Source organism: Aulostomus chinensis, chromosome 5 (genome assembly GCF_037954235.1).
Source record: "Aulostomus chinensis isolate RoL2024-O1b breed Wild chromosome 5, RoL_Achi_v1.0, whole genome shotgun sequence".
Lineage (NCBI taxonomy): Eukaryota > Metazoa > Chordata > Actinopteri > Syngnathiformes > Aulostomidae > Aulostomus > Aulostomus chinensis.
In genome coordinates, this window is record NC_141324.1 from 30,597,088 (window position 1) to 30,624,837 (window position 27,750).

General features: G+C 43.9%; 1 protein-coding gene across 3 annotated transcripts in view; it reads left to right on the forward strand.

Moving 5' to 3' along the window:
* Positions 1-27,750, forward strand: part of cadm3 (cell adhesion molecule 3) — a 105,658-nt gene that overhangs the window by 58,899 nt on the left and 19,009 nt on the right. For all 3 annotated transcript variants that reach the window (XM_086204569.1, XM_086204570.1, XM_086204571.1), the window contains exons 4-7: positions 4,450-4,602; positions 13,841-13,978; positions 26,032-26,202; positions 26,743-26,833. In XM_086204569.1, the coding sequence (XP_086060695.1) occupies positions 4,450-4,602; positions 13,841-13,978; positions 26,032-26,202; positions 26,743-26,833 (553 nt within the window). The remainder of the gene's footprint in view (positions 1-4,449; positions 4,603-13,840; positions 13,979-26,031; positions 26,203-26,742; positions 26,834-27,750) is intronic.

The following is a 27,750-nucleotide window of genomic DNA, read 5'->3' on the forward strand; positions in this document are numbered from 1 at the left end:
CTCTAACTGGGTATCATATCCTTTGAAAATCCATCACAGCTGTACTGGCAGACAATATACATCGTTTATGATGGAAGAAAAGAACAAAAAAGACGAAAAAAGGCCTCGAGTCAGAAAAAGGTTCTATAAGTGGGAGATGTAAGAGAGGGACAGAGCGAGGGAGCGAGAGAGAGAGAGAGAGAGGGGGGGATTGACAAGAGATGAAGGGAAGAGAATTAAAGGGACTGATAGTTGAGCGCAGAGTCCAGGGGGCATGGTGTGTGTGTGTGTGTGTGTGTGTGTGTGTGTGTATATATGCATGTGGGTTTGAGTGTGTGTGTGTGTGTGTGTGTGTGTGTGTGTGTGTGTGTATGCATGTGGGTTTGAGAGTGTGTGTGTGTGTGTGTGTGGGGGGGGGGGGGTTGAGGGTGTGTGTGAGTGACCGTATGCCCACCCACACAGAAAGGGTAGCTCATGAAGACAAATGTAGTGACCTTGCTTAGCGATAAGGCATGAAGATAAAGTAGTGTTGGATAAAATAACTGGAAAATACGAAGGGAAAGAAAGAGTGTGTGTGTGTGTGTGTGTGTGTGTGTGTGTGTGTGTGTGTGTGTGTGTGTGTGTGTGCGCGTGCGTGCGTGTGTTGTGGTGGAATGGAGATAGACAGGCGAGCAGACAGATGAAGAGACTGATAGACAGTGAGGTGAAAGTGAGACTGAAGAGACACGGATGCAGCTCAATACAGACTAAGAAGAATAAACGGTTAGATAAGAAAACACACGTGAACCCGCACACGTGTGCAAATCTGAAGTCCGATGGCAAAATAGTCTTCCAGAACTAAATGACAGGTCAGTGGATGACATGATTTAAATCCCTCCACTCATGTTGGAAGAATCCCGATACCAAGAGTTTAAGCGCAAGCTAACCTGCCAGCAGATGAGTTTTGACCATGAAATTATAAATTCAGTGCAAAAGGTAAAATGGATGTAAGAAAAGGTTACAGGTGCAGGACCACGTACGTAACATCTCAGAAGTGAAGGAACTGCCTAAAGTGCAGTTGTGCTTTCAAATATCTCGAGACCAACTGACCGTACGTGTCAGCTAACACGTCGCTGCTGTGGATGAATTTATAATACCAAAAAAAAAACAGTGTTTTTCACCAATAATGGAAATCAACTTTCTTCAGTTGGGTGTCTTTCATGCCATTGGAGTAACTTGTGAAACTCCAGTAACTATTTCCATGGCAACAGTCCGCTCCCTCAATCTGAGACGTCGCGAACACACTAAAGGATTGTGGGTATTTGTCAGGGAAGTCCACGGCTGATATCTGACAAACCCGAGCAGATCCCACGTTTCATGACCTGGTCATTCACGGTGAGTCGACCTCGGATGAATAACCACGTTTCTGGTTGATTATCGCCTCCTCAGCAGAGGAGATGAATGTGATTTTCACTCTGGAACCTCACTGTTGAGCTTTATTTGAAGTTCAGTCAGAAGTCATCTTTATTTCTCAAAACTTGCTCTTAATGGAAGCCAAAGAGGTGGTGAACGTTTGTGCTGAGAAATGACTGACTGACGCCTTCGGACTCGTGAGGTCATATTTTCCTCCATGAGAAATCAAGTACCATTATCCTTGATGTAGGTGTGAGAGCACTGCTGCTTGGCAACCGGCTACTCAAAATGTCACCAAGATCCCTGTTAAAAATAGTGATTCATTTTATGATTCCTGTGCTTCTACATGCAGAAGACGGGACGAAGACAACAGCAGACCACCTGCATGTGATCTGGCGTCATGAAGCGTTAGCGGGTGCAGCAAGAAGCTAGCAGAGGAAGTTAGCTCTCAGATACAGCTCCAGAAATGTAAAGTTGTGAAACGTGGATTGGCTTTATGAGAAGTAGGATTGCTGTGTCTCACTTTGGATATCAATGTTAGACCAGGTCCAGGTCCAGGTGCAGGTGCAGGTCCAGGTTCGGGTCTAGGTCCAGGTCTTGATGTTTTTTTTACTCTGGCAGCAATGATGATAAACGTCACATCTACATTGTGAGGTGTTCATAGTTTGAAAATAGGGTGGTGACAAGTGTCTGTTGTGATGACATCATCAGGGACTCATCGGGAGCTTTATGTTGTCGTACTTGCCAGTGTGAAATCAACGACTGTATGTGCCTGAAGTGGCGAGTTATGCAACACCCCACCCCCAAAAAGTGCATTTGACCTTTCAACAGGTGTCACAGAGATGTTTTTATTTTGGAGGGGCCACAATGCAGGAAGAGCCAGCCACTTATATTTCGCTTGAAGCGAACAATGACTGACTGCTGGCGCTCCTTCGCTCTGGTTTGTTTTTAGCTTGTATCAGTGTAGCTAAGCTATAAGGGGGCATACAGCTGGATGAAGAACAAGTTTGCTAACAGATGCTTTCAAGCAGTTTTACTGTTGTTAGCTGTCAGTCATTAGCTTCAAGCTAAAGATACATGACTGGCTCTTTCTGCATCCTGCAGTCAGAAGAAGTGATGCCAGCGGGAGGAAAAAAGTCTTTGTGAGCCCGAGACCCCTATTTGTTAGTACTTTTTGGGTCAAGTATTACTTTAAAGTAAGGGCTACTGTCTATTTATGTTTTCCCACTTATGGCTCTGATTTGCGCATTTCTTACTATGGACTTTTATCTTGAATCTAATGGTAAATAGTTTGCCACATGGTCTGTCAGGTGACCCCATGAAAGTGATATACTTAGACGTGCCTGTGCATCGCTCTCATGTCTGAGGAAAGACTCGCAACAGAAAGATTATTCATGTATTATTGGGAACAGCACCAGATGCTGTTTTCCTTTTTTTACCCTCTCAGTTCTGTCCAGCACCTCGTTCAGACCCTGTTTTCATGTCAGTACCTCAAATGCCTCCCTCATGGCTACAGCTTGCAGCACCTCAAATACTGCTGTCAGTTTAGCTGACTGTTCTCCAGCCTCAGCTCTTTGTGATTTATAGTTGTGACTGCGGATAAGACAAAAAAAACAACCCCCCAAAAAAAACACAACTTTTTACGTGGAACAAAATCTACTGGTCAATTCACTTTCGTTAAACCACATCAGGTTTTTTTGCTGGCATCTGCCTTCTTTTGGTCTGATTGTTATTTACAGAGAGCCAAGTCTGCCGGATGGCGCCAGAGAACAAAGCTGAAAAAGCCTTTATTGAGACGGAGCGATAGATAGACAGATAGACATCTGGATGGAGCGGGAGATAGAGAGGCAGCGAGACAGACAGCAATCACACTGCACAAACACTGTAGAGGTCAACGCTATCACGGAAACGAGTTGTTATTTCGTAGCATTTCATCATCATCATCTATCTCAGTCGCTTGCGCTCTCTCCCTCTTTCATGGCTGGATTTCTCATTGATGACAAAGCCATTTATGTCTCTCTTATGTTCCTCCCCACCTCCTCAACTCCCCCACCCCCTCTCTCTCCCTCCCTCGTCCCTCCTGCTATTTATGCTTCTTTTGTTTTAATTTTCACTTTTCGCCCCTCTCACTCTCAATCTGCGTCTCCTCATTACTCCTCTCTTTGACTCTCCTCGCCATGCTCTCACTCAGCTGTTTTTTTTCTCTCCGTCTCCGCTCTCACCTCGTCTTCATCACTCCTCCTCCCTCCCGCTTACATCATTTTCTCTCTGAACACCTCGCCCCCCTCCTCCTTTCCATTTTGACTTTCTCATGAATTAGATTTTGCACATCTTTCTCCCTCTCTGCCCTCCTCAACCCTTTTTTTCTCTCCTCACACACCGTTTTTTTCCTGTGTGATTTGTCACTACTTTCTCTCCCTTGTCTCACACGTCACCTCCCTTACTTCCACTCTCTTTGTATTGCTCCTTTATGCCATCTTAATACTTTTGTTTTCCATTCCCACCCTTCGTTAAATCTCTCTCTCTCTCTCTCTCTCTCTCTCTCTCACTCAGTCTTTCTCCCTCACTGCTTCCACACCTTCCAGTTCTTTTTTTTTGTTCTTTTTTTTAAATTCTACAAGATTTTTCTCATCCCTCCTCCATGGCCTTCTCTCGTTTATTCTTTCCATCTTTTTCATCATCTGTGCCTTTTTCTCTTACCTTTAACTTGCCGTCTTTCCTTCCTGTTCCTCGTTGTACCACCTGTCTCCTCCCTCACCCTTTTCCCACCTTCCTCCTGAGACTCCTTATCTTCACACCCTTCTCTTTTCCTCTGCTTCCTCTTTCACAGCAGTATCTGACGCATGTGATACAACTGGTAAACTACTGCAGTACTGATACTATACAGGATATACATTACTCAGCCTTAAAGTTCTAAACGTTTACACCAAAAAACAGACAGAACAATTGAAATATGAAAATAAATGATATGATTTAAAAAGCTTTAATTAAACGATTTAATACTTTCTCAATAATTCATAAAGTGGATGGGTTATGTATGCAGACCTCTAATTATTGATACTCGTCCTCCTCCCTCAGCACTGAGAGACGCCCGCATCCAGCTGCACCGCTCCACCTCCACAGAGCTCTCCATCACCATCTCTGAGGTGCAGCTGTCGGACGAGGGCGAGTACACCTGCTCCATCTTCACCATGCCGGTCCGCACCGCCCGAGCCACCGTCACCGTGCTAGGTGGGTCACACACACACGCACACACACACACACACACACACACACACACACACACACACACACACACACACACAGTACAGTTTCACCCTGTGCATATGGGAGTGACTCTGTCTCCTTGAAGTTACTGAGACTTTGCATTAAAAAAGACTCTTTTTAATTCACCTCACTGCCAGTTGGACACTGACGGGTTTTCTTTTTTAATGGTAATAATGATCCCCATCATATCATCATCGTCATGTTTTTGTTTTTATTTTTTATTGAAGTGCTCGGACAGAAAGAAATTCAGATGATAATAAAGAATTCCAAACAAGTCACACACATGAAAAAGTGGGTGTTGAAAATGAGGTAAAGTTGGGCAAATAAGAGCCAATTAAGAAATTAAATATCAGGTTAGAAACCAAACCAAATTCAACACTCGCAGTCGTCTTATTTTATCAAAACCGCTCGGTTTCCTGCAGGATCCGTCGTAAGGCCACTCTGGGTTTCTTCATCTTCCCTTCTCCTGCTTTGTTTTTTCCAGAGGAATTTCGGTGTTGTCAATCATGGCCGAACGTAGTAAGATGACATTTTTGTGTTCCCTGTGCTGACGTCTCCTTTGAGGGCTTTGATAGCTGAACAAATCAGCTTAACTGCAGTCTATCTTCATTTACCCTACAAAGCAATAGAGGATTGTTACAAATCGGCTTTTGCTATCATCTCGTATTTTATGCGCAGCTATTTACTTTCTTTTTAAACATCAGATTTTAGATCACACTGAAAAAGTAGTACCCCTCCCACCAGAAAAAAACAGAACATAGGCTACAGTTTGACTTTGAAATGAAGAGGTAGTGGCTCACATTCACCTTGATGATGCTGCGGATGATTGTGCTGGCCGTACCTGTACCCCGCAGAGCACCGCCTCTCTGAGCTGTGTGACGTCTGACCCTGCGTTCGTCCGTTGTAAGCATGACTTGCAGGAATGTGTTCTTGTCCCATACACAGTGAAACTCAAAGGCAAAGATCCGCTGAATTAAGTGAAGCGTGAAAGACAGAATCTTGCGTCACACAACCAAGCACATGTTCAAATGTTGTAGGTTGCAGTCCTGAGGTGAGATGATGACATCATCGGGATCGTAACCTACGACACAACTCTTCTCACAGACTGAGGGGTAGATGTGCTAACATGTCAGCGCCGGATTTATGAGCAGGAGAAACTCCCACAATGGAAGCACGACTCCGAGCGCCAGGTTTTCTCAGCGTAGGGTGAGACGAGCGAACACTCTGAGCCTCGTCCTCTCTCATCCACTTGGTCCACCGCCCTGAAAGTACAGAGCAGCTCAAGCTACATTTTTCTTTCGAAAACTTGACCAGAAAACAAAAGGTTGTCTTATTTGGCCTCAGTCTGGACCTCTGCGTACTGTTGCTCACCAACATCCGGTCCTGTTGGGCCCGGGGGAGGGACCCTCTCTCTAGTGTAGGGGGGTTGGTTTATCTTTGGCTCAACTGTCGGAGAAGGTACCCCTTCTAACTGGTGACCAGGACCTTTTCAGCTCCTGTTGTAGCTCAGAATAGATACTAACCCAGTGCAATGCAATAGGAACCACAAACTGACCCAGCACCGGTCACACCGTTTTGTAAAAAGCAGCGTTTTGAAGCAAAATCGTGTTTATTTGCTGGCTCAGGTCATTTGACAAGGGAGATTACAAACAGGAGGATGGCCCTGAGGGGAACGTAGTTCTCAGGTTCTTCTAGTGGGCCCTCATTAGCCCCTTTTGTCGAATGGAACTTTCCTGGGGAGCTTGGAAACTTTAGAGGAACTCCCCTCTTTTCAACTGCAAGAACCAGGGTCTCATGCATTATTTAACCCTGCAAAGTCCCTCCTTGGGAGGTGATTATATCTGAAGATCCAGGAACTGTGACGATGGGTCTTTTTCTTCCTACGGAACGTTTCTGATTGGATCGCCTCGCTGTATTTTCTTTCAACTTCCATGTTTAATAAAATCCCCAACCCGACTGTTTGTATTGTTTCTATACTACAGATACGTCATCAGCATAGCAAGCATAGCCCTAACCCAGGTACAAGCCGTACAAGCTTTGATGCTGCAGACAACATCCAGCAGGAGTTGGAAACAACGCGCCGTAATGAGAGCGTCTGCAGCTTTTCCATATGTCAGAGGACTAATTTGCCTAATCTAGGCAGGTCTTAAAAGCACGACCACAAGAACCTTTTTAGTTCCCAGGAACTTTTAGTCAAATTAAGTCTATAGGTTTAATGTATTCAACGTAAAATGAAAAGGCACAGCCTGCTCTCTGCAGACCTGACGACTTATTCTCCTTATTGTATCAAATTAGTCAAGATTCCCTTAAAAGTGAAATAATTGTACATAATATGTTTCGAAGTATAGCTCCTCTGAAATATTCCAGGAGAGTGAACCAACGTGCTGTGACTCGGGAGTTTCCGTGTAGACGCCTTGATCCGGATTGATCCAGATCCTTGCTTAGAGCATCATGACCTTTGAGTAAGGTTTTGACCTCATCTAATTCAAGTGTGGTGATAAGCTGGTTCCACTCATCTTCTTTGAGATGGATGTTATTACCTGTGTTTGATGCTTCCCTGCAGCCAGCGGTAAATTGCGGTCATCCTGCTGGCGGTGCGGAGGCCTGTTTATTGATTGGATTTGAGCTAATCGGCTTTGGAGCCCCACAAACAGTCTTTCAACTATTGATTTTTATTAGCCAAGTTGTTATTGTTTTCCAGCGTCGGCTAAGTCTGGACATATTTCATGGTTTCACTTGAAGATGAGAATAAAGCAATGTGCTTGGCAATACTGTAATGCACCGACTAACCACAAAGCAGTCAGTGCATGCATGGGAGAGACAGCTGGTCCGATACCCCCGGGAGGTTGTGGCGGGAAGATTTACGGCCAATGTTTCAGGGCAGTCACTTTAAAAGTGCTGTGTAATGAAACTCACTTTGTTTGAATCATGTCAATATTTATTCACCAAATGTTTCTCCACATTAGGGTTTTCATACTTTCTGTATGGATTTTATGAGATTTTGCCGTTTCCACTCCTATCTGAGTCAATCCATCATCATTTACAGAGAAGTCCTCTGATGGAAACAGAGGTGCTGAGGGTTTCGCCTAATTCTTTTAGAAAAAGCACTTAGAGGGGAAAAAGCTTAAATTATATATTTGGGATGACACTGGAATAAAAGCATAAAGATATGGTAAAATGCTGATGTGTTCATATTGGTCAGAAACATGAACCAAATCCAGAAGAAGAAGCACACAATCAACTTTTGAATATCAAGGACAAGATTAGATGTAGAAAAATCCCAAATCTGGATACTTCAAGTGTATATTCCAAAACATAATCTATGAAAACATGACTTCACATGAAGAATATATTCCCATTCAGTGACTCACAAATAGATGTCTTGAGGTCATAAAGATGGTTTTTTTCTCCTTCCTGTATTACTTTGTAACAAGATTAAGAAGAGCTAGCGGTGCATATTAGGCTTAAAGCTAATTGTGACTGACGGCTAACAGCTAAAGCAACAAAACCCAAACACACACCTCCCAAAATCAGCCGTTCACGAACTCTCAAGTGCAGCTTCCATTATAATCCACGTCTTTGGCCTCAATAATCCATGGGGACAGGTCGCTAATAGCTGGAAGCTAATCACACACGGCTGGCTGTGTGCGCGCTCTAAAGCGGGAGGGAATACTGTCTTTGTGAGCTTAAAACACCTATTATGCAGTACATGTTACATTTGATGAAGAGTATCCATGAGGAGTGTGCTGCATGTAGATGGACATGTATCTGTTTAGTTGTTGAAAGAAACAGCAAAGCTTTTTATTGAACTTGGTTTTAGTTTTGTTTGTTTGGGTTCTTTTCCATTTAAAATTTGCAGAGAACACAAGCAGGACCTGTCCAGGCCTGACTTCAGTGTACATTTATGGAGGTCCAATTTAACTTTAAAGATCTTCAAAAAAACAAAAACAAACAAACGAACTTGTATGTCAATTAACATGCATACTGAACACCTCAGAGCACCATCTGGTTGCTCAGCAGTTGTAAAGCCGCAGGTTTTCTCTTCAAATTTGGCCAACCAACAGATGTGGAAGCATTATTGTTGATATTTTTATTTTGTCTTCGCCGTCTCGAAAAAGAATGAAATAAAGTTGTTGTGGATGGCGGTACGCCCGAGATAGAAGAGAGAAGTTTGTGTGTGCATGGGAAGGAAGATTTTTGCGTGTAGAATTAAGGTTGAATGCAGGTCTACTTAGGCTTTTTAAATTCAAATTAACACCTGAATGACTCCTCCACATCCAGTCCAATTTTGCAGTAATTGTTATTCAAGCATTCTCTATTCGCTGTAATTGACAGCTGTGACACTGTATTCTGCGTTCGATAAATTTTTCATGACCCTTGAGAGGGAGCCGAACCATAAAAAATGTATGGTAAAATGTCGAAAACGGATGGAGCCCTGTGGGAAAATCAGGCAAAGATATTGAGGTTTGCAAAAAGCAGAGTTCGTGTGTGTGTTTATCCTTGTTTTGACATGTGCAGGGTTTTGACAGACACACACACATACACACACACACACGAACACACACACACACGTATACACAAAAAAAAACAACGCACAACCGCTGAGCACGGTCAGTTTTAAACGGCTGTGTGTCCGTCAGCGTGAAATGTGTGGCATGCCTCTTTGCTCTCCCTGGTGCTAAGCAGAGAATAATTCATAATAGCTTTATTCTCTTTTATTCTCCTTGTAGAGAAAAGGTCTCGACAGGGCTTTTCCTGCCAGCTCTATATGTGCAGTATTATTTCCTCATTAATATTCAGTGCTACTTTACCGCCAGAGAGCCTCAGCACACAGAACACTACATCAAATACTGCTACATTAAATATTGACCAGATTTTATTTTTATTTTTTTGATCGATACCTTGGTTTGTTCATAGCACTTCATAATATCAGTACTGCACTGTGTGCCTTTGTCATCTGTCCAACCTTGGGCTATCTATCACTCTATCTATCACTCTATCTATCACTCTATCTATCTATCACTCTATCTATCACTCTATCTATCACTCTATCTATCTATCATCTATCTATCACTCTATCTATCACTCTATCTATCTATCATCTATCTATCTATCTATCTATCTATCACTCTATCTATCACTCTATCTATCTATCATCTATCTATCATCTATCTATCTATCATCTATCTATCACTCTATCTATCACTCTATCTATCTATCTATCATCTATCTATCATCTATCTATCTATCATCTATCTATCTATCACTCTATCTATCACTCTATCTATCACTCTATCTATCTATCATCTATCTATCTATCTATCATCTATCTATCTATCACTCTATCTATCACTCTATCTATCTATCATCTATCTATCATCTATCATCTATCTATCACTCTATCTATCTATCATCTATCTATCTATCTATCATCTATCTATCACTCTATCTATCACTCTATCTATCTATCATCTATCTATCTATCTATCTATCACTCTATCTATCACTCTATCTATCACTCTATCTATCACTCTATCTATCTATCATCTATCTATCATCTATCTATCATCTATCTATCTATCTATCATCTATCTATCACTCTATCTATCTATCATCTATCTATCTATCTATCATCTATCTATCACTCTATCTATCTATCATCTATCTATCTATCTATCATCTATCTATCACTCTATCTATCACTCTATCTATCTATCATCTATCTATCTATCTATCTATCACTCTATCTATCACTCTATCTATCACTCTATCTATCTATCATCTATCTATCATCTATCTATCATCTATCTATCTATCATCTATCTATCACTCTATCTATCATCTATCTATCTATCTATCATCTATCTATCACTCTATCTATCACTCTATCTATCTATCATCTATCTATCACTCTATCTATCTATCATCTATCTATCACTCTATCTATCTATCATCTATCTATCACTCTATCTATCTATCATCTATCTATCTATCTATCATCTATCTATCTATCTATCATCTATCTATCACTCTATCTATCTATCATCTATCTATCTATCTATCATCTATCTATCTATCACTCTATCTATCACTCTATCTATCTATCATCTATCTATCTATCTATCACTCTATCTATCACTCTATCTATCACTCTATCTATCACTCTATCTATCTATCATCTATCTATCATCTATCACTCTATCTATCACTCTATCTATCTATCATCTATCTATCATCTATCACTCTATCTATCACTCTATCTATCACTCTATCTATCTATCATCTATCTATCATCTATCTATCTATCATCTATCTATCTATCATCTATCTATCTATCTATCATCTATCTATCTATCCATCTATCACTCTATCTATCTATCATCTATCTATCATCTATCTATCTATCTATCTATCTATCTATCTATCATCTATCTATCTATCATCTATCTATCTATCATCTATCTATCTATCCATCTATCACTCTATCTATCTATCATCTATCTATCTATCTATCATCTATCTATCCATCTATCTATCTATCCATCTATCACTCTATCTATCTATCATCTATCTATCTATCTATCTATCTATCATCTATCTATCATCTATCTATCTATCTATCTATCTATCATCTATCTATCTATCATCTATCTATCCATCTATCTATCTATCTATCTATCTATCTATCTATCATCTATCTATCTATCTATCTATCTATCTATCTATCTATCTATCATCTATCTATCTATCTATCATCTATCTATCAATCTATCATCTATCTATCTATCTATCATCTATCTATCTATCTATCTATCTATCTATCTATCTATCATCTATCTATCATCTATCATCTATCTGTCTATCTATCTATCTATCTATCTATCCATCTATCCATCTATCTATCTATCATCTATCTATCCATCTATCTATCCATCTATCTATCTGTCTATCTATCTATCATCTATCTATCATCTATCTATCTATCCATCTATCTATCTGTCTATCTATCTATCATCTATCTATCATCTATCTATCATCTATCTATCATCTATCTATCTATCCAACCATCCATCTATCCACCCATCCATCTATCCACCCATCCATCTATCCACCCATCCATCTATCCATCTCTCTATCTATCTATCCATCTTCGTCCCTGTCTGTCCCTGACTTCCTGTCTAAATAGCTCTCCGTGCGTCTTCCTCTGCTCCATCACTCTCTTTCCCTCTACATTATCCCGGCCCTGCTATGGGTGTCCATTATTTTCCCAAAGCAGAATGACAGTAAACTCCTCTGACACTGCAGAAAAGTGCCGCCCACGTCGGCTGTGGACGGTTCCTGGCAGGAAAAGTTGAATTTGCGCTCGTCTTCAGCTATGATGACGAAGAAGACGAAGCAGAAATGGACAGAGTGCACGTGTAGATTCCCTCTCCTGCTCGTGTTGTTTACACTCCAGCTTGGAGAACACGTTGAAATAGCAATTATGTAAAAATGTTGCTACTTTTAACTGGCTGTGGCGGAATCTGGGAAAAAACAACCCTCTGGGAAAGGAAGATGTATCATGGAATTTAGGTTTGGCTGCAGGCTCTCCTGTTGTTCCACTTGGCTAACGTCAGGTTTTCGTTCTGACCTTGGCTCATTTTACCCCTCTTGTCACTCCCAGTTCTTCCCACAAACTATCGCACAAGGCAGACGTGTTCCCTAAAATATCGTTTAGCCTGACAGCCTCATTTTAACTTCCATCTTACTTACTTGACTTTCTGCTAATGAAATTGAGTTATTTAATCATTTCTGCAGAATCTAATTTACTTGCAGAGCTCCTGTTGCTGGATTTAGGGGAGAACACTTCAGTGAATTAGTTGCATTTCCATGTTCATCCCAGCATGTTCATTGCAAATTGAAAAACTAGAAAGATTGAATTTTTGTGCCACAGGTCCTTCGGAAGCATTGACTTTATCCAGTCAGGAGATAGTGGCACTGTGGTCTGAGACCTGCCGTAGTCCGTGGATGCAGCGATGCATCACTGAGCGTAGTGACAGCCGCTGCACGAAATAATCACCGTCTCCTGCCACATCTCGAGTTTTCATGTGACGACACTTCCCTCCAGACACTTGAAAGGACCGGATCTTCATAGAAATTCCTAAGTTTGTGACGCAGGCGTGTAGAGCAACACCGCCATGTTCCTCCGTGTTGCGCCTCGTGCACACGCTCGTGTCGATTTCTGGCGTGAGCTGGTTTCACCTTCTTACCGAGAAAATTAGCATTTTTCTGCCTCCGTCCTGGCGGCTACGGTGGCCGGTGGTGTTGTTTGTGTGCTCAGGTACAGTATCTAACTCAGGCCACAAAGGAATTTCTGCAAAGTTCATGCAAATGTTCACTTGGATTTTACAGTGAGCAGATGAAGTTCTGGCAGTCAAAGGTCACCGTGACATCATGAAACACGTTTTGGAAGGAGAAATATCAGGAACAACTCGAGGAAATTCCTTCAGATTTGGCATTCAGCGTTGTCATGCACTTCTGTTTCTTTCTGCTGTGAAATAACGATATTATCAATGTCGTACTTGATTTCTACTCCTGCAGTGAGTCGATGCTGTCAGTCACAGGAAGCCGCACGAGTCCTGACCTGGATGTGAAACATCGCATCACAACATCACATTTCCTCCAACACATCCAGACGGTCTGAGCCCTCTGTAAATGTCACTGTTGTTCAACATTTATTCACTAAAACTCAAAAATGATGTGCTCCATTTCAGCCCCCGTTGTTGAAAGTTGGCGCAGAAACTCCACACCGTGACCTACAGGGTCATGTGGGTTGGGTACAAGGGTCCGCGCGACCCAAAGCACCACTGTTGATCAACCTGAGAGTTTGGTGGATGCCATCATGGAATTCCAGTGTGTAACAAACAGATTTTTCCGGTCAGCTGAGACATTTTGCATGAGTCACAGCTTTTATACCCTCATTACTTGACAGCGCGAAGTTCCGAAATATCAGAAGTCAAACTCCATCAGAATCAGAAATGAGGTAATTACCAAATAGATCCAAGCCTGTCCGTGACTGATATTAGTCGTCCTCTTAATTAGTTCACCACAAGTTAGCAAGAAGACCTGACAGGAGCAAAGCCATCGCCCTTATCACACTCTCTGCTACAAGGTGAGCCCTGCAGCATAAAAGTTCTCTCTCGCTCTCTCTCTCTCTTTTCAGGTGTGCCCAGTAAACCTCAGATCTCAGGCTTTGAGAATCCAGTACAGGAGGGGGGGAAGGTCACCCTGACCTGCACCAGTACTGGCAGCAAACCCCCCGCCACGCTGCGCTGGTTCAGAGGAGACCAGGAGCTGGAAGGTGAGAGCAAGTGTGTGGACACTCTGTTGTTGTTGTTGTTGCTGGATCTGTATGTGTGTGTGTGTGGGGGGGGGGGGGGGGGGGTGGTACGGAAATGATGCGGTTGTGTGTGTGGTAAGGAAGTGGTGCGGTTATGTTTTGAATATAATGATGTGTTTGTGCTTGTGTGCATTTGTTTGTGTTTGTCTGTGGGCTTAAGCATATGATCCAGCTTAGCATATTGTGCATGGCCATTTACAAGTGTGTACACATGCACATTCCTTTTGTGTGTGTGTTTGTGTGTGAGATGAGGTGGCCTTTGTGTGTGTTGTGTCCTTGCCACATTGCCTGCTGCCTGTATGTGTGTTTTAAACCTGCGTGTGCCTATGCGCCGGCGGCCGAGTGCAGTGACTTGCTGAGGGTTTGTGACTCCTTCATGTCCTGATCTTGTAAGTGAGTGCATATGCATGTCGTCAGGAACTGCAGACTGCATATCTTTGCTGTATTTTGTGTGGGCACTGAGTTTATTTGTGCAAGTGTGTGTCATCCGTTGAGCTGCAACATATCTGCAACTGAGAGTGACAGAGAGCGAGAGAGAGAGATGGCGTGGTTTGGATCTAACCAGGGATAACAACAGGATCCAGCAATAAAAGCCAGGGCGGAGGATAGGATGAAGGGATGAGGTTTAACAGAGAAACAGAGATATAGTGAGCTTTGCATGAGGTCAGACTGACTGGTCTTTTGTTACAGATAAAGGTGAAGAAAAGCAGGAGAGAGGAAGCCTGAGAGGACGTCGAAGAGGAGACATATGTCAGTAAAGATGATTGGCAGACTCAAACTTACGGAGGATTGGCAGTGACAGTGTTTCTCCAAATTATGACCGTGTTTCCAGTAAACCCCCTGCTTTGCGTTGCTTCATCAGTCAGGGGTTTTCTGTTTTGCTTTACCGAGCAGAACAAATATGTTGGAAGTGTTGTTTCTGTCACCCTTTTGCTCCTTTCACCATCTGCCATCACCAGAAACTCTATAAGCTCTCAGCTCTGTTTGCAACAGCACCCTCTGTCTTCAAAGCGCTCCGGCAGATGCCCCACTAAATCCGGTTCTGTGTACACTGCAGTGTTTATTTAGGCTGATGCATCTTTTTTTTGTAACAGTAATTATACTAATATAATATGATGATATAATATGATAATGATTTATTGATTTGAAAAAGCCAGACTCAGGCTTTGTAATGCAGGATTGCCCGTCTTGTGTCCTGGTGCCTTGGCAGTGTTTGCTATAATTATGGATTGAAATGCATCAAAAGAATGCACCGAGGATACAAAGAGAAGCAGCAATGAGAGAGCTGCCCGCTGGAGGACAGATTATCTGGTCTTTTTGTTACAGCTGAACTAGACAGGAAACAGTGGAAAAAAGAGGAGTAAAGAGATTGCTGTTTTTTTCCCAGAGATTTGATTTCTTTTCAAAGACACAACTCAACCAATTTGGAAGAAATTTAGTTTTCCTCTTACCTCCAGAGGCCAGCTCAGGCTGGTATGATGGCAGTGGTGGCAAATGCAAGATGGGCCGGCCACCTCGAGGGCCGCAAGACCTTCGCCAGCAGCAGCTGATACGTGGGAATAAATCTGACCTTCAGGCCGCTGCCCACTTGATGCTAGAATATCAGTTGCGAGGTTACTCAGCCCCAAACTGTCACCAGTCTTTCCAGTTGATCCATCCATGTAATCTCAGAGATCAAGTGGGAAAAGGTCCAAATACTCAAGGAAAACTACATTAAAATGGTTAAAATTAAATAGAGAATAAAGAAGCAACAACGTGAAAAGAGTAGATACCAACAGAAGAAGGTGTGACTGAGTTGAAGCATTTGTTGTTGAAACACTGAAGGTAGAGAGGATGGCGGGGCCGCACCAGTTGTGCTCGAATTAACGGGAGAAGGAGGAAATATTAATCTCACTCTGAAACACAGAAACGCCTCGAGGCTCTTTCTATAGAGAGAAAACTGACCACTACATTAGACTTTAATGATATCGTGGATGATTGTGCAGGAAGCCGAGCTCAGAGTTAATGCATTAAGTCAGGAAAGACTTTTATTTCTAAAACTTTCACGATTAATGCAGATTTAAGTATGTGACACTGAAGTTGTCTCTACTGAGGTTTGGGGACGGATGACTGGAGTTCGCTGGCTGAAAGTTGGAGAGCGGTGAGGCCGTCCCCTCCACACCCGGGCCTGGCTGCGAGTATCCAGCTCGGCAGATAATTTCAGAGTTTTTGCTCAGTTCCGAGAGAGATCTGCTGACTCAGGTACAGATGAAAGCAAGTCTTGATTGTGGAGCTCGCAGCGCTGAGAAATGTATTGCTTTGAATAGATTTGGGGGGGGGGGGCTGAAAGTAAAAAGTACTGTGGTCGGTGGAATACCAAGCAGTCATGATTATATTCCTGATATTGGAGCATCGCGCCCCTCCAACTCCCAGGTACCCTGATGACATGTGTGCAGTATCTCTTACCATCTTGTTTCTCGCCGTCTGTGAGGCGGTGTTTACACCTGGGTAGTAGAGGTGTGCATGGCGATAATATGCACTTAAAAGCAGCAGATTGTCATCCGCCATTAAACAACAAACGAGAGCAAGAAAATTCCGAAGCTTCCACTAGGAAACAGCATCTTTGTGCAGTTCTTCCTCAGGGCAGTGTTGTACAGCTCCGGCTGTCACGGTGCAATCAGTCTCTCTTGCATGTTCTCTGTTGCTCAGGAAACTACTGAATGCTACAATAGTAGATGTAACCTGTAATAAAGTGTTTCTTTTTCTTTTAAACTTGACTCTGGGCCCCCAGAACCAAAAGGCACTCTCCCCAGTCAAATCGATAGGAGCTCTGACGCTTCTCCTGCAGAGCCTGGTTGGTGTGAAAGCAGCCAAACTCCAACTGCACCACAAAGTGCATGAATAATCAGCATCAAGCATTTCTAAATACAGAAGAGGCCCGTATGAGCATGGCCCGCTTCAGAGGACCGTCCAACCCAACAAGGACGGTTGCACGTTCATGTAACTTGTGTGAATCCACCCTTTAAAATAATCGGGAAAAGGAGAGAGGAAAAAACAGAGAGATTTGAAGGAGATCAACCAGGTGTGAATGATAGCGTGTTCTCAGCCTCGCCCAGCTGTCCTGCCACCGCACCAATCAGTCATTGTGGGAGCAAACACGCACGCACACACGTGCGCGCACCCCTTCATTTTAACACAAACACACCAGTAATGGACGGATGATAATCACACACACACACAGCGCGCGCACACACACACACACACACATACAGAGAGCTCATCTTCAGCTAGATAACGGAAGAGCATCACGGGTCAGCATGCTATTATTGCGGTTTCTCATTCAAGCAGTTGAAGTGTGTGTGTGTGCATCCGTGCATGTTGGAGCCAATAGACTGTGGCTCACCAGTGCTTCTCTTGACAGTAAAAGAGAAGGAGAGAGACAGTGTGTGTGTGTGTGTGTGTGTGTGTGTGTGTGTGTGTTTCTATGTATGTATTTGTGTGTTCTCTAATATGTATATGTGTGTGTGTGTGTGTGTATAAATGAAGGAGTGAGATGCCTTGTATCGAGACAGTGATAGTGTGGGGCTGCTGAGAAAACAGAGGAGGGAGTGATTGAATGAGCTTTTGTGTGTGTGCGTGTGTGTGTGTATGCGTGCGTGTGTGTGTATGTGCATGTGTTTGTGTGTGTGTATGTGTGCCTGCATAAAAATAGCTTGGGCGACTGCAACGATACCAAAAGAGTGATGAAGGCTGCAACGATTCGATGGTATGAGAGAGGAGAAAGACAGAGCAGAGGGAGAATTAAGAAAACCACAGAAGACGAAGCAAGGTGGCTTTGTGGCTGAGTGGGGGTGCGGATTGAGGGGGGGAGTGCGGATGAAGCAAAGGGGGACCAGTTTTAAAGAAGAGGAGACTGGAGAGCGCAACAGGAGAGAGGGTAGAAAAGCAAGGAAGGCTGATGAAATGGAGAGAGAAATCCAGAAAGCGGATTTAGATGGGGGGGGGGGGGGGTGTAGGGTGGGGGTGAGTAGGGACAGAGAGCAAGAGAGAGTGCAGGAAAGGGAGTGGTAATTGAGAAGAATGAAAGGCTAAGAGCTTTGAAGACTGTATTAGTTGTACTGTGTGAAAGGGTTATAGATCATTTAGTGACATCGATGTATTGGATTGGGGATAATGGGGATTTATGGTGGCACTTCCAGCCATCCTGACTGAACACCAGACCCAGATTGTCATAATGCAGGACGTGCGGAGGTTGGTGAAGGGTACATGGGTGTACGTCTCTGTGGAGCAGAGAGATGAAGAAGAAGCAATGACAGCAGAATGCAAATGTGACAAGTATGTAAAAGTTCTCCCTTACAAGTAAAAAGGAAACATTACATTTAAAGAGATTCTTCACCCTAGAAGTGTATTTTTGCCTTTCAAGTGATCACATTTAGATGAGTAGAGCTCAGGAAGATGCCCCCCACCCCCACATCACTTCTTCCAGAATGGAGCAAGAGCCAGCCACGTGTACACAGTAGTACCGAGCTAGAAGCTAGCAGCAACTGAGGAGTTTTTTCTGCTTTCATTTGTTTATCAGCTGCAGCTGTTGTCAGCTGCCAGCTGCCATTAGCATCGAGCTCCATACTCAAGTCTCTGTCTGCATTCTGGAGTCACACACAAGGAATGCAGGAGGGAAAAATCACTTCGAGCAAAATCACACAAAGTTAACATTTTTGTCCCGTGAGAGGTGGAAGTACTTCAGAGTTGCAATTTATTATGCAATCAAATGTCCTTTGGTGCTGCCAGGATGTAATCAAGTATTTCAGGGGTGTGATGTAACACTGAGAGGATTTTAAAATGAATGAAAAGGGAGGAAAAATCTCCAGAAATGAACCAAACCTGGGACTGTAGTTCCAGTGGAGACGGTCATCAGCAGCATTCGTCCCCCGGTTCACCTGGTAATCCAGTAACACTACTAATTAACTCTCTTTCCAAATTGAAACGACCCCACATGAACTCTAAATTCAGCCGTAATCCGATTTCAACTTGAAAGTGATGACTGTTTTGATTATTTTAAAACCCTCTCACTATCCAAGGGGAGGTCTTTTTTTGCTGAGCGTGCACAGAGGTGTTAAGCCGTGCGTTGCGATCCATACATAGTTTCGTTTTCACACCTCTGAGGAGTGGAGAGGAAACAGAGGCCTCTACTTTAGGTGGCTGAGCAGCTCCATTGATGCATCGCCTTGCGTTCCCACAGTCATCCGAGAGGAGCTTTTTATGTTATCGTAAAGACTTGAGACAGAGCCAAATGCACGACTTGGAGTCAGTCACTTAAAATGAACCCGTTCGTAACTGAAGACAGGTGAGGGTGTGTGCAGAGACAACACAGAGAAGGGCGCGCGGAGACAAACTGGCAAAGAGGTGAGAGAACAGACTGGCGAATGAGCAGTGGAGCGACAGAAGGACTGGAGGTGGGCCTTCCCTTCCTTCCAGTCCACTTTTGTGGGTCCCCGTTGACGGGCCACCCTATTGTCATCACACACCGATGACCGGTGAGAGGAGGTGAGTCTTAGAACCTACTGGCAACAACTCCTCGCTGACGCTGAGCTCCTCGTTTAGATCGGTGTGTTTTGAAGCGCACGGTTAACTGTAGCGAACCAATCAGCAAAGTGAGGGAACAGAGAGAACCACAGGCACTCATAGAAGTTAGAACACGTGGAACATCATTCCTCACGACGGGATTTGTCAGTCGATGGCCGGACCACGAGACAACCTCTTCTTCTACTCTGGTTGTGACAGCCTTGGTTAGGGTTACCCATACCGCCATCTTCTGCTGGAAACACTCATTGCATAGCCTTGGTTTTTGGCTCGAATTCACATTTCCTTTTTAGCAACATTTCCAAAGTTGGCTTGAAATTTATTTAGGCTCTGATACTGTGCTTTGTCTCCAGTCTGGAGAAAAATTGTACGTATGTTCATTTGATTGTATTTTATTGTAAATTTGCAGCAGCAATAGCAGCGGCTTTCAGGAAATGTGTGTTAACAACAAGATGATTGAAACTGATACCAGAGACACATTGGAGCAAGTTTGAAATCCCTCCACCGGAACAAAATGCTCCATGACGGTTTCTCCGCTTGAGAGGGAAGCTTATTATAAAAGCTAGTGGCTGGGCTCCCACCCCCCACCTGTATGAAGGGTGGAGTTGGATGATGAAATACAGCAGGAAACCGAACTAAAGAAAATATAATCTTCTCGGTTATTGTTTAATCTAAGACGAAGCTGCACCGGATGTTTGTCATTGTCATCCTGTAATCAAACACGTTTCTTCAGTAATTGATTGACCGTTTATTGTATAAAATGTCAGGAAACAGACAAAAGTGCCCTCGCAATTTAAAAGACAGTGCAGAGGAGCATTAAAATGTCACATTTCATAAGGTCAACTGATTGATTACCTGGTCTGAACAACAGTACAGTGAATGAAAATGGAAAGGCTGCAAATCCTCACATTTAACAAAAAGACAACGATTGATAGTCGTTAGAAATGTCTGGAGACGATGAGCTGAAGGAATTTGTTGTGGTCGAGTCATTTGGACTTAATAGAAAGATGATTTTACGCATCCTTGATGGATGTCAAACTGTTACTTTCTTAGCTCAGGTAGTTTTACCGTGAATATCTCAAGATTTCATCTCCCAAGATGTCACAGTTGTCGATATTAAAAACAAGAGGAACCATCGCATCCCACTGGCACAGTCGTGTCCTCGATTGTAACATTTTATGATCCATTATAAGTTTTTTTTGTTGTTGTTCCATTCAGTAATCAATTAATAGACCAACAGTTTCAGCCGTAATGGAGACATTAGGGCCACCAGCACCGAGCCTCACAGGCTCAAACGCGCTGGACGTCGTAATTGCTGTGTCCAGTGGTTTGATTCCCCTAATGGGATTATTTTATGGCGGATTGTAGATGCTGGGGGCTCGAAGCGTCAGCAGCACCGGAGCCTCCTCATCTGCATGACATCATCGCCACCTTTGGCAAAGTTGCTGTCAAGGATATGCCGATTGCCCACTTTTTCATTCCAGGGAGTTTCATAGAAAATTACAGGCATGCCATGAAATTTTTAGCAGGTGCTGCGTAGTTAAGCTTAAATATTAAAGAAGGACAACGCCCACATCTACTAGAGTTAGAAAATGTCATTTATATTAAAATGCAATATTTATTAATGATTAATCCGTCATCAAAACATAATTTGTGATTATGTTTTTGTAATGATTTGTTGTTTTGTGTGCTGCTGTGAGCCGTGGGTAATGGTTTGAATGTAATAAGGCAATATGATAATAATAATCATACAACTGATGGAAATAATTAACTGAGTGAAGTGATTGTGGGGCAGCAAGACATATACAGCATAAACAGTAGAACTGCATTTACAGAAATTAGAAGAATAACATTTTCCCAATGATGTCTCTGAACTATGCAAATAGTTTGTCTATTCTTCGTGGTGTCGGTCCGCGGCGCTCAGTGCCATGAAAAATTCAACAGCAATATCCATTTCCAGAATTATTGTCCTCATTACACAGGATAATCCGCAGACCTCCTCTTAACAGTTTCCTTTGGAACTACTTTCTGTCAAAGGAATTGTTCTTGAAATGGTGCTCCCTGTATGTGTGTGTGTGTGTGTGGGGGGGGGGGGGTTAGTGAGAGAGAGAGAGAGAGAGAGAGACAGGGATAATCCGGACTGACACTGCGAGGGGATGCTGCTGGGGATCGACAAGAACAGACTGACGCACTGACCATCACTATCTCATCTGCCAGTGTTAGCTAGCATGGGTTGTGACTTTCAGAGTGTGTCGACTTGAATGACGGTGCGGGCCGGAGGGCGAGTCTCCGCCGGGCCTGAGGCTGCGGCTGGATGAGAGCAGGAAATGGTAACCAGTCTTTAGGTCATAATTAATCTAGATATTGATGAAAGAAACTCTCACTTGTTTCCTGTGATTATTGTTTGTGGGAAAAAATTAGATTAGATGTGGGAGTAAAGCTTGTTTAACAGCACTTTGGCGGTGCGATGTTTGGTTGCTATGATACGGAATGTTTACGGATGAAAACATGCCGTTTCCTCATGTACTTGCTCAGGATGAAATTAAGACGGAACCACAGGCAGGGACAGGACCCGTTTTTCCAAGTTTTACTGTTTTTGTTGGACACACGTGACAGTTCATCTTTGTGGTGTTGGTCCCGCCCTTCCTCGACTGTGATTGTACGACAGCGTTAAAAAGTGACAGTGACGAGTGCTGCGTTTTACCCCAAGCTGAACATTTTTCAGGGTGGCCCGGTGGAGCAGTGGTCCTCACTGTGGCCCCCCAGCATGAAGGTTGTGGGTGGAGCAGTGGTCCTCACTGTGGCCCCCCATCAAGAAGGTTGTGGGTGGAGCAGTGGTCCTCCCTGTGGCCCCCCAGCAAGAAGGTTGTGGGTGGAGCCCCGGCTGCAGCACGGGGTCTTTCTGGGTGAGTCTCCATGTTCTCCCTGTTCCTGCTGGGTTCTCTCTGGTACTCCAGCTTCCTCCACAGTCCAAAGACATCAAGAGGGACCAGGTTAATCCAGACTCTAAATTGACCGTAGGCGTGGCTGGGAGAGCCAATGGTTGTCTGTCTCTATGTGTTGGCCCTGCCATGGACTGGTGACCTGTCCAGGGGGAAGGCTGCTGGGATAGGCTCCACCCCCACCACCCTGAACAGGAGGAGAGGGAGAACATGGAGGGAGGGATGGATGGATGGAGGGATGGATAGATGGATGGAGGGATGGATAGATAAACATTTTTGAATTCTCAAGTGCCTGACAAACATGAGGGATGCTCACCACCTCGTCACGCTGCTGGCGTTTGCAGCTAACCTTAAATAAAAATAAAAACATTCAAATGTGGCGTTCCCATTAAGAACCATTACAGTTTTCCTGGCTGCAGGAAAAGTACTTTGAAGGAGACCGACTCTCTGACTTCCTCGCTGGTGTGGTTATGTCGTGCTGCAATTATTTCTGCGTTTCTCTTTTTTTGTACTTCACCAACTTTTCAACAAAGTTAATGAGGGACCACAAACTTCAGCTCAACCCTTCAAACGCGGGGAAATGAATACAAGCGAGTTCTGAGCAGCCGAAGCAGCTTTGGCTCTCCATCGCTGAACAATCAAGGAATACACGATTTAGAACAAAGCTGCCCAAAGTGGGGACCAGGGGCCACATTTGGCCCATTTTGGACCCTCATAATTCCTCATCTATCAGGTTAGAAGAGTGACACCTGGTTGCAGGTGAAGTACAGTAGGATAACAAGAGGCAGAGGCAATGGTGCACAGGCCAAAGGCATTTTAACGTAAGAAATGTGATTGATTTGGGGCCTGCAGCCCAGCGTTTAGTCTGGGTTTTGTTCCTCCGAGGGGGAGACTCTGGGCCCCGCTGAACGAGAACCTTGTAGGTAATCCACTGCCACACAACCTGCTCCTCCCGTCTAATGAGTACTTGTTGCTTCGCTTCTAACAGCTGACACGGAAATCTGCCCTGATTATCTTGTAATGTACTGACGAAATGTGAATTGCAGTAAAAGTGCATCACTGCTGTCCTGGGATCAGGAGCTGAAACTGGCTGCATCTTAGTTTTTTCATAATGAATCTATATCGAGTCACATGGCTGGATCCCCCCCCCCCACACACACACACACACACACACACACGCACAAACACACACACCCCCGGACAGGAAGGAAAACATGATGAATTGTAGGATCTGAAAAGTATAGTACACAAGACTCAGTGGGTAAACAAACCAGATTGCTTCATTCCCAAGTCATGTTTTGAAGATTCTTAATAAAGGTTATATGCTGTCTGTAATTGTGTGTGTGTCTGAGTGCGTGCGTGCGTGCGTGTCGGCGGAGAGATAGTGAGGAGACGGTGAGAGAGACAGACGGAGAAGGAAAGGCTCCTCAGAGACGTCAGAATATTGAAATGCACCTGGAAAGTAAACTAATTTTCTCTGCGGGTCAGAGGACTGGTTATGGTAATAAAAAGAGAGATGTCATTAGATTCTGTGGTATTTGAAGAGTTCTCTGGAGGTGGGGGTGAGGGATGGGGGGTGGGGTCTGTAATATCTGTGTGTTGAGAGATGAGAAGAGTGAGATAGAGGAGAAATGTGTGTGTATTCCAGTGTGTTTCCCAGCCACTATCTTTGTCTCCTCTGTGTATGTTATTCATGAGCTTGACCTACATGCGTCGACGCTCGTGTGTGCGTGCGTGTGTGTATGTGTGTGTGTGTGTGTGTGTGTGTCCATGCGGGAGAAAATGATAAGGTTCTGGTCCACTTTGCAAAATTCAGCAACCACTTTCACGGTCTGACCACCCAGTTTGATATTTTTTCTCTGAAAAGTGTGCGATCTCCGGATGACAGTCGCCACTGTGTTTATGCTTTCTTGTTTTGCTGCCCAGGCCCACCTACACCTGCCCAGCTTCTCATTCCACTCAGGCTGCTCCCAGAGGGCCAGAATAAATGAAAGATACGGAAACAAAAGCAAACGTTGATATGAAAATATGTGCATATTGTTAATGCATACTTTAAACAAAGCAGGGTTTCAAACAAAAATGAAATAAAACAGACTTGTTAAACTGAGGCTGGGGACTTTTCTTTATTTGCCGAAATAAAACTCTGTAATTGGGTGCAGTTGCCTCGCCGTCTGGTTTCCTAAGCAACAGCGAGAGAGTGAGGCCAAAGAAAGCTGGACTTAGCAACATTAGATCTTTAGCCTCTCTCGTCCCTTTGGTGTCCTTCAGCATGAACATCACAGCGTGGCCTGGTTAGTAAACATGAGCCGCTGTGTGCCGCCGACTTTACAGGGCTTCTGAAGGGAATTCACTCAGTGCTCACTGCCATTTTGAGGCGCCAACATGCAACATTGACTCCAGCAGCTTTGAGGATAACATGGAGAAGGTTCCTTTTCCCCCCTGATAAATAATGATGTTTAGCCCGGAGTCCAGAGTTCAACTACAATCTCACTACAAACTATCACACATACAGAGCTGCTACTAGCATTTATGTTCATCAGAGATTCATCTGAAGATTACTTCCTGTCGTGTTAACATAGTGGAAACATGATTCTCCAGAGCCACAAATAACATTTGCAGAAGATTTTTTTTCACTAATAGTTCAAAAACTGATGTGTGCGGAGACACAGAGCAGCTTAGTATTCCGAGGAAATGTAGGGGCTGGATGATGGAACTTCACGCACACGATAAATAACAACACATAGACAACATTAAGGAAATCTTAGTGTGGGAACAAGTTATTTTTCAAGATCACAAATGAATCAAAGAGTGGGAGCAACTCACATCTTGTGGCCTCAAAATCTTGGGTTCCCTCTCTCAAGGCCGAGCCTGGTTCTCTGTTCAAATGAACCAAAACTCTGAAATGTCTCTGATTTGATGTTAATTACTTTAAATCATTAGTCAGTTAATAAACAAAATGATGTTAATTTGTTTTCACTTAATTGAGCCATTAATGAACTAATCAATGTAGCAGAAACAAACACTCGAGCTGACACCTCAGACCGAGGTGAGTGCCAGATTGTTCATCACAAAGACCGGCAGCTCTTGAGGCTGCGGAGGCCTCGTCAGTTTGTCCCTCCATCACTTTTTTCTTGACAGATTTGTACACATCGCTGAATTAGTCTGAAGAAAAGGAGTCCTTGTGGGAGAGAAAAGGTGTGACATTGCTGCAAAAGTATGTGGAAATGCATTGTTAGACTTCCAGTATATGAATCATATGACAGATAGCAGAACAAAACACCCTGGGGCGCAAGGTAACTGAGCACAAAATGCATTTTTCATTTAATGAGAAGGCGCTGGGGTCATTGCTGTTGTGTACACTTCTCCAACATAAAGCCACCTCCTTGTTATAGCGCAGCAGCAGCAGCATAGCCGTGTGCCTTAGGTTGTGTGTGCTGTGTATTTTTCACATGTTGTTGGCCTACTTCCTGGTTAAGATGCAGACTCCTTTTTTCTCGTCCCTCTTCACCTCAGGGCGACTAGATGTGGCGGAGCCCGTTCCAGACGATCCCACATACAACGTGAGCAGCGAGCTCACCCTGGAGGTGAGCCGCAGTGATGACAACGCCCTCATCACCTGCGCTGTCAACCATGCATCACTCACCCCGGGGGACAAGAGGAGCGAACAGGCTCTGCGGGTGTTGTGTGAGTCAACTGGGAAATGGGGTAAAGGGCGAAGGGAGGACAGCAGGAATAGAGGATGCTGGGGGAAGAGAGTAGAGGGTAGAGGATGGGAGCAGGAAATGCAAAGTGGAACAGAGGAGTGCTTTGTTGTTCATATCAGTGCAGCACACTCATTGTTGCGTGTTGGTCAGCAGAGGCACATTTCCCCCTCTGAAATGTGATCTCTGCACCACCCAGTTCAATTGAGCTACCTGGAACAACACAACCTGCTGCTGGTGCACTTGCTCAGTCTGTGAAAAAGAAAGAGCAGGTCATTTAAATTGAAGCTAGAGATGGATGCAAAGCCTGTGTCAGTGCTGCCCCCCTGTGGGCAACACTTTGGTACTGCATTACTGAGCGAGAGTGCTCGTTGTGTAAGGGGTTATGTCATTGCGGGAGGCAGTGAGATGGTGACGCCAACAGGATGCAGATGGGAGTAGATGAAGATAGGGATGAATGAGTCTGTCTGTGTGGATGTGAGAGCTGTGTTATGTAACTATACTCTGTGTGTTTCATTTACAGATTCCCCAAACGTGCAGATCCAGCCTGAGAGCGATCTGCCCAGAGAGGGGGAGAAGTTTAATCTTCAGTGTGTGGGCAACAGCAACCCCGAGTAAGACACGCACACACACACACACACACACACACACGCGCACACTCGAGGCTGGGCCACATATTGAAATTTTTTTTGGCTTCTAATGGTTCTGTCGTTACAATAACGAAGATAAAAGATGGCCGTGTTGCGTTGTGTTTCCCAAAGATACAAAGAGCTCAACACAAGAGGATTTTTGCATTCTCATATTAAATTTATTGGACTTGTCTGGCTGAGGTGGATTTGCATGAGGGTGCCATGTAGTCTCACCACACTCGCATCACCAGGATCATCAGCTCTGAGCATGATGAACCCCACCTGCCGGGGGACGCTAAGCCCCTCCAGGCTAAGAACAGTTGTTAATTTCAGGCTTTATAGATGAAATTTGATCTATCGATTGACTTTGACTACCGATGTCAGAAGTGACCCAAATAATCATGATTGCTGCCATGAACAGCTCACACACGCTTTGTGCAAACTATGTCTGCTCATATTCTACAATTCTACAATTTCATTTAGCAGACGCTTTTGTCCAAAGCTTTTGTACAACGCAAGCAAGAATTCAGACTTAGTATACTTCGTATGCATATGGATGCTTTCACGCACACTCTGAACGTGTGCTGCCTAGACGCCACGCACTCACCCACACACAATCACTGTGAATTACACATCCCAGACTGAGGTTACATCACATTAACAAGGACACCAGCAGGTAAGTGATGAATCAAAACCTTCAGGTGCAAGCAGTAATTCATACACAACTCTGTCGGCACATGAATAAAACATTCAGCTTGGTCAAGTCTGGACACTGTGCGTCCTCCTGGTTCGGTGCAAAGTCTGTGTGCTGAAACATTCCACTGACTTTACATGAACAGTGTGTCGCGTGCTGCAGGGTTGATGTGTTTTTGTAGTCCAACACGCAAGCTAGCATCACCGTG